Here is a 6,723-nt window from a genome sequence, read left to right on the forward strand (position 1 = left end):
TTATTAAAAAATTTATTTTAGCTCTTAAAATTTTAATTCATCCTCTTAAAATTTTAATTCATTCACCTTGAATTTAAATTTGTTTTAATATAAAATTATGTGTCGGTAGCTGCCAAAAACAAAGGTACGATTGTGATGTATCAAATTTTAATAGATATAGGTATGTATTCACCTTGCCTGTCCTAGAGATATAGGGCGCAGCTTATATTGTTTCTAAGCCACAAAGTACAATAAGGCCAAGGGATAAGGTTTTTCGACACAGCACAGCAATGATATCATCCTTCGCGCAGTTTGCCGACACTTGCTTCATAATTTTGTTTCTTTTTTAATGATCGTGAAACAATCGCATGTCCACCATGTAGATCAGACCACAACCTGTGTGGACAATCTTAATTTTATGGGTCCCCCTCTTGACCCGGCGTATTAATTACTACAATATATCACCTCTCGCCATTGGCCCGGATCAATAAATTGGCTTTAATGTAATACTATATTATGAACCACCTAAGCAAAGCAATGACATCATACTTCACATAGTTCGCCGACACTATGCTATATTAGTAACCTCAAATGAACATCGGTCAAACCCTGAACCAACACTACCATCGGTCTATCTCACTGTTGGTATTGCTTTGTTTGTTCCACATATAACCCTTCTTTTCCGTTTCAAGGATGAAGAAAGCGGAGCTAGTATTCATCCCATTGCCTGCCATGGGGCATTTGGTACCCGCAGTTCAAGTGGCTAACCTTTTAGTACACCTCAATTCCAACCTCTCCATCACCATCCTCACCGTCAAGCCATCAGACAACGCTAAAATCAGCGCCTACATTGACTCTCTCACGGCCGACACCTCCACTAGCCATATTAGGTTCATCAGCCTCCCTCAATCTGACCCAGACGTAGATTTTTTTAAGTTTTTGAGTAATTTAGCTCAAACCGTAGGACCGCTTGTGAGAGAAGTCGTCGCCAACATAGTTGAGCACTCCAACTCAGTTCCCGGCTCACCTCGACTCGCCGGGTTCGTTCTCGACACGTTTTTCACTTATTTGGTAGACTTGGCCAACGAGTTCGGCGTTCCTAGCTATGCATTTTACGTTGGGGGTGCTGGTTCTCTTGGCTTCCACTTCTACACTCAGGCACTTCACGATGAGCAAAAGATTGAGTTCAACGAGTTAACAGACTCCGACACTGAGTTCACAATTCCATCGTATGTCAACCCGATTTCCATTAAAGTATTTCCAACTGTTCTGTTCCAGCCTGAAAATTTTACAATGCTTCGTAACATGATAAAATGGATGAGAGAAGTGAAGGGTATATTGATCAATACTTTTTCGGAGCTTGAATCCCATGCCGTTGACTCCCTTTCAAACGGTAAGCTTCAAGTTCTTCCCATTTATCACGTGGGACCCATATTAAACCTAGAAGGCTCAGGCAATGTCAATCATAATTATGATACAATCATGCAATGGCTTGATGAACAACCTCCTTCGTCTGTAGTGTTCGTTTGCTTCGGGAGCATGGTAAGCTTTGGTATGGATCAAGTGAAAGAAATTGCCTACGCACTGGAGCAGAGCGGGCACCGATTCTTGTGGTCTCTACGAAAACCTGGGGAACTAATAAATGGCATGATGTATGGCGTAACTGATTATGAGAACGTGGCAGCGGTGTTACCAGAAGGGTTCTTAGACCGGACTGCTGAAATTGGTAAGGTCATTGGTTGGGCACCGCAAGTGGCCATCTTGGGCCACCCTGCAATCGGAGGGTTCGTATCGCACTGCGGTTGGAATTCAACGTTAGAAAGTATATGGTTCGGAGTGCCAATGGTGGCATGGCCACTTTATGCAGAACAACAACTGAATGCATTCACATTGGTGAAGGAGTTAGGATTAGCAGTGGAGCTTAAAATGGATTATAAGATCGATGACAGTAAGGTTCAAATTATAAAAGCTAAGAATATAGAAAAAGGAATTAATTGGTTGATGGAGCATGATAGTGATGTTCGTCAGAGGATGAAGGAAATGAGTGGTAAGAGTAGAAAGGCTTTGATGAATGGGGGATCTTCACACATTATGTTATGTCGTTTCATTAATATATCATGATCAATATGCCATGAAAGCTTGTAAAGGTTAAAATTCAGTCATGCGTGGAGGAGACCACTGCCTACTTGCTGCCTCCACCTGGTTCTTTGAATTGCAACATTTATCTACGCAAATCCTCCATATGTTCTAGGCAAAGTTAAATTTTCATATGTTGATCTAGCCCTCATCTTTAAAAGAAATAAAATAGTATCCAATTTGGTATATATGGCGATGTTTGTTTGTTGGATTAAAATTTATAAGTGTGCGCATCTTTGTATAATATATTGATTATCATAAAGTATAACGTAAAATTAAGTGACTAAGTATGTTATTATTGTGGAATTCGGGTTAATTTTCATCAATAATAATAAATTCATCTTGAAAACTATTATCTAGATGACTAGTGTAAAAACGATTGTATTAAAAATCACCCAAAGGTAGATTCTTAGAAAAGTGTGTAAGGGTTACAATGGTCCCTCTTAAAAGTCATTCTTTTTAGACAGAATTGTCAAGACAAATAATTTTAATATGATAATAATTAACAACTATACCCGACAATAACTATTAAATAGACATAAAAGAGAACACCAAAATTTAACGAAGTTAGGTCAAAATTATGCCTAAGTCCTCGATCACTACTAAAATAATATTTCACTAATAGAGGAAATATTACAAAGAGAGAGAAAGAGTACAAATAGTCTTTAATATAGAATAAGGCTTATATTTGTGAGATACTAAACTAAGGAGGATGAGAGCTCTATTTATAACAAAAGAATTTCCTCCTCCTTATACAAAATCAATGTGTGATTCAAAATTTAACAAAAAAACAAATCTCCACCTTGGCAAATTCCACACACATTTCTCAAAAATCCAATCTTCAGTAGTGTCTGCAAATTCATCTTTTAATTTATAACAATATTGACCAACTCTAAACAATGTTTAAACTTGACCGCAGTTATCACTTTTGTCAACATATTAGCAGGATTCTCAGTGGTCCGAATCTGCTGGATTATGACTCCACATTCTTCTAGAATCTTGTACAAAGTGATATCGAACATCGATGTGCTTCGTCATTGCATGGTAAACCTGGTTCTTTGCTAAATGAATAACACTCTGACTGTCGCAGTGCACTTTGATGTGCTTCTGTTCCATTCCCAATTTATCAAGCAACCCTTGAAGCCAAATTGCCTCCTTCACAACCTCTGTAACTGTCATATACTCTGTCTCTATAGTAGACAAAGTCACTGTTGACTATAAGATGGACTTCCAACTGACTGGTGCTTTTGCAAATGTAAACATATAACCAGTAGTTGATCGACGCTTGTCCAAATCACCTGCATAGTCTGAATCATAATACCTAACTACACACTGACCATCTTGTTTGTCCTGCTGAAAGACCAAACCAACATCTACGGTGTTCAGAATATACCGCAGAATTCATTTCACATATTGCCAATGCTTCTTTCTATAATCATGAATATACCTGCTCACAACCCTAACTACCTGTGAAATATCGGGTCTCGTAAACACCATTGCATACATCAAGCTACCAACAGCACTTGCATACGGAACCTTTGACATGTATTCCCGTTCTGCATCATCCTTAGGTGACATGGATGCACCGAGCTTGAAATGAGGAGCAAGAGGTGTACTAACTGGTTTTGACTTCTCATTCATTCCAAAACGTTTTAGTATCTTCCTCTGATATTCTTTCTGAGACAAACAAAGCCTCCCCAATTTCTTATCCCTTGATATCTCCATTCTTAGAATCTTCTTCGCTTCACCAAGATCCTTCATCTCAAACTCCCTGTTCAATTGAGTCTTTAGTTTCGTAATTTATGTTTTTCTCCTGGAAGCTATCAGCATATCATCAACATAAAGAATAAGATATATATAGAATCTGTCTTGTAGCTTGCGTAAATACACACAATGATCATATTTGCTTCTTGTGTACTTCTACCCTATCATAAACTTGTCAAACAGCTTATACCATTGCCTTGGAGATTGCTTCAATCCGTACATCGATTTTTCTAATTCGCACACCATCTCTTCTTTTTCAGCAACTTTGAATCCATCTGGTTGAGTTATGTAGATTTCCTCATCCAAGTCTCTATGTAAAAATGCAGTTTTTACATCAATCTGAACTAATTCCAAATTCAACTGCGCTACCAAAGCCAACAAAATTATGATAGAGGAATGTTTTACAACTGGAGAAAATACTTCATTATAATCAACTCCCTCCGTTTGAGCGTAGCCTTTAGCCACCAATCTTACTTTGTAGCGGATGTTATTCTTGTCAGGAAATCCATCTTTCTTTGCATATACCCACTTGCACCCAATTGTCTTCTTTCCCTTCAGAAGACTAGCTAGTTTCCACGTCTGATTCTTTTGAAGGGGTTGCATTTCTTCATTCATGGTGATCCTCCACTTTTTATGTTCTGAACTTTGGACTGCTTCATTAAAAGTGGTAGGAACGTCATCAATTGCAATTGGTGATGCAAAAGAGACCATATCAGCATAACGAGCAGGTTGTCTAATGGTCATCTTTCCCTTTCTGAGTGCAATTGATTCATGTTACTGTGGAGGTTCGGAGGTTCTTGAGTCTGAACTTCTTCTTCATCCGACTCTTCTTCTACCATAGGAGAGTCAACATCAGTTTCTTTACTGGCTGGGACAATTTTGCTTCCTTCAAACTCCACCTGTTTGGGAGTTCCATCTGTCTGCTCCAATTTTTATGAAGTCACCTTTCTCAACATGGTAGATTCATCAAAGGTAACATCCCTGTTGAAGATTATTTTCTCTATTTCTGGACACCAAAGACGATAGCCTTTCACACCAGAGGTGATTCCTATAAAGATTGCCTTCTTTGCTCTTGGATCCAACTTTGACTCCTTAACATGGTAGTATGCAGTGGAACCAAACACATGTAAGGAATCATAATCTGTAGCAGGTTCTCCAAACCATTGCTCTAATGGTGTTTTACCACCAATAGCAGTCGATGGTAAGCGGTTGACAATGTGACAAGTATATACCAAAGCCTCGGCCCAAAATTCTTTTCCTAACCCAGCATTAGATAACATACACCGAACCTTCTCCACTAATGTTCGGTTCATACGCTCTGCCACCCCATTCTGTTGTGGTGTATATCTGACAGTGAAGTGCCTGACAATACATTCTTCTTCACAGACTTTCAGAAATGGATCATTTTTGTACTCCCCACCATTGTCTGTACGGAGACGTTTGATTTTTCTGCCTGTTTGAGTCTCCACCATCTTTTTTCATTTAAGGAAAAAACCTAGCACCTCATCCTTTTTCTTCATTGTATACACCCAAACTCTCCGGGAAAAATCATAAACAAATGTGGCATAATAGTGTGTTCCTCCCAATGAAGTTGTCTTGAAAGGCCCCCATACATCTGAATGAACATAATCCAAAATACCTTTAGTATCATGAATTATTGTTCCAAATTTCATCCTTGTCTTCTTCCATTTGATGAAATGCTCACAAAAAACTAATTTGCAAGCCCGAGCACCCTTCAATAATCCTTGATCTATCAGCAATTTCAAGGATTTTTCACCAACATGCCCCAAGCGCATATGCCATAACCTGATTGCTTCTGACTCATGTTCATCAGTAGAAGTTGCCACTGTTGTTGTCCCAACAATTGTACTACACAGAAAGTAATACACATTGTTTCTTTTATGGATTCCCTTCATTATCAACAGTGCACCAGAGATAATCCTCATAATCCCATCTTTTTCCCTCACTTCTAAACCTTTTGACTCTAAGGTTCCCACAGAGATGAGATTTCTCATTAAATCTTGTATATAATGGACACCTGTTAAGGTTCTGATTGATCTATCCTGATTCCTCAAGTGAATTGAACCAATCCCAAGTGTGTCAATAGGGGAATTATTTGATGTGTAACAATTCCACCTTTTAGTTCTTTAAAATCAAAGAACCATTCTCTATTGGGGGTCATATGGTGGCTACAAGCTGAATCTAACAGCCATGAACTGTAACAGTTGGTTGATGTCGTAGCAGCGAATTCGAAATCTGAATCTGCATCATCATACTCGACCACATTTGATTCTGAGACAACCTTTCTCCTTTCAGGTTCGCCTTTATTCTTTAGCCTGGGACATTCTTTCTTCCAGTGCCTTTTTTCTCGACAAAAGGCACATTCATCTTTGCTCAATCTGGACTTTGACTTCGATCTTTCTCTCTTTCCTTTATTCTGACTCTTCTAACGGCCTCTAACAAGAAGAGCTTCTTCTTCGACACTTGTGTTTTCTTGTTTGTCTTTCTTTCTTAATTCATAACTATACAAGGCAGTAGTTACTTCATTGAGAGACACATCAACCTTCCCATGAAGTAGAGTAGTTTCAAGATACTCAAACTCATCAAGAAGTGATCCCATCAACATCAGAGCCAGATCTTCGTCTTCAAAAGTCACGTCCATATTTATCAGATCAGTCACCAGCTGATTAAAGCTAGTAATGTGATCATTCATAGTGGTACATGGTACATAGTTGAAGCGGAACAATCTCTTTTTCATGTAAAGCTTATTCTGACCGCTTTTCTTCAAAAATTTCTCGTCCAGTGCCTTCCACAATTTACTTGCGGAAGTTTCCTTAGAAAATG

At 38.7% G+C, this 6,723-nt stretch overlaps 1 protein-coding gene across 1 annotated transcript; it reads left to right on the forward strand.

The window, feature by feature from the left end:
* Positions 1–580: 580 nt before the first annotated feature.
* LOC120146466 (anthocyanidin 3-O-glucosyltransferase 2-like) lies at positions 581–2,284 on the forward strand. Its single transcript, XM_039160011.1, has 2 exons — positions 581–1,208; positions 1,302–2,284. Exons 1-2 carry the CDS (start codon positions 673–675, stop codon positions 2,098–2,100), a joined length of 1,335 nt encoding a protein of 444 aa, XP_039015942.1. The 5' UTR covers positions 581–672; the 3' UTR covers positions 2,101–2,284.
* Positions 2,285–6,723: the final 4,439 nt, after the last annotated feature.

Source organism: Hibiscus syriacus, unplaced genomic scaffold, assembly GCF_006381635.1.
Source record: "Hibiscus syriacus cultivar Baekdansim isolate YM2019G1 unplaced genomic scaffold, ASM638163v2 tig00110926_pilon, whole genome shotgun sequence".
Taxonomy (NCBI): Eukaryota; Viridiplantae; Streptophyta; class Magnoliopsida; order Malvales; family Malvaceae; genus Hibiscus; species Hibiscus syriacus.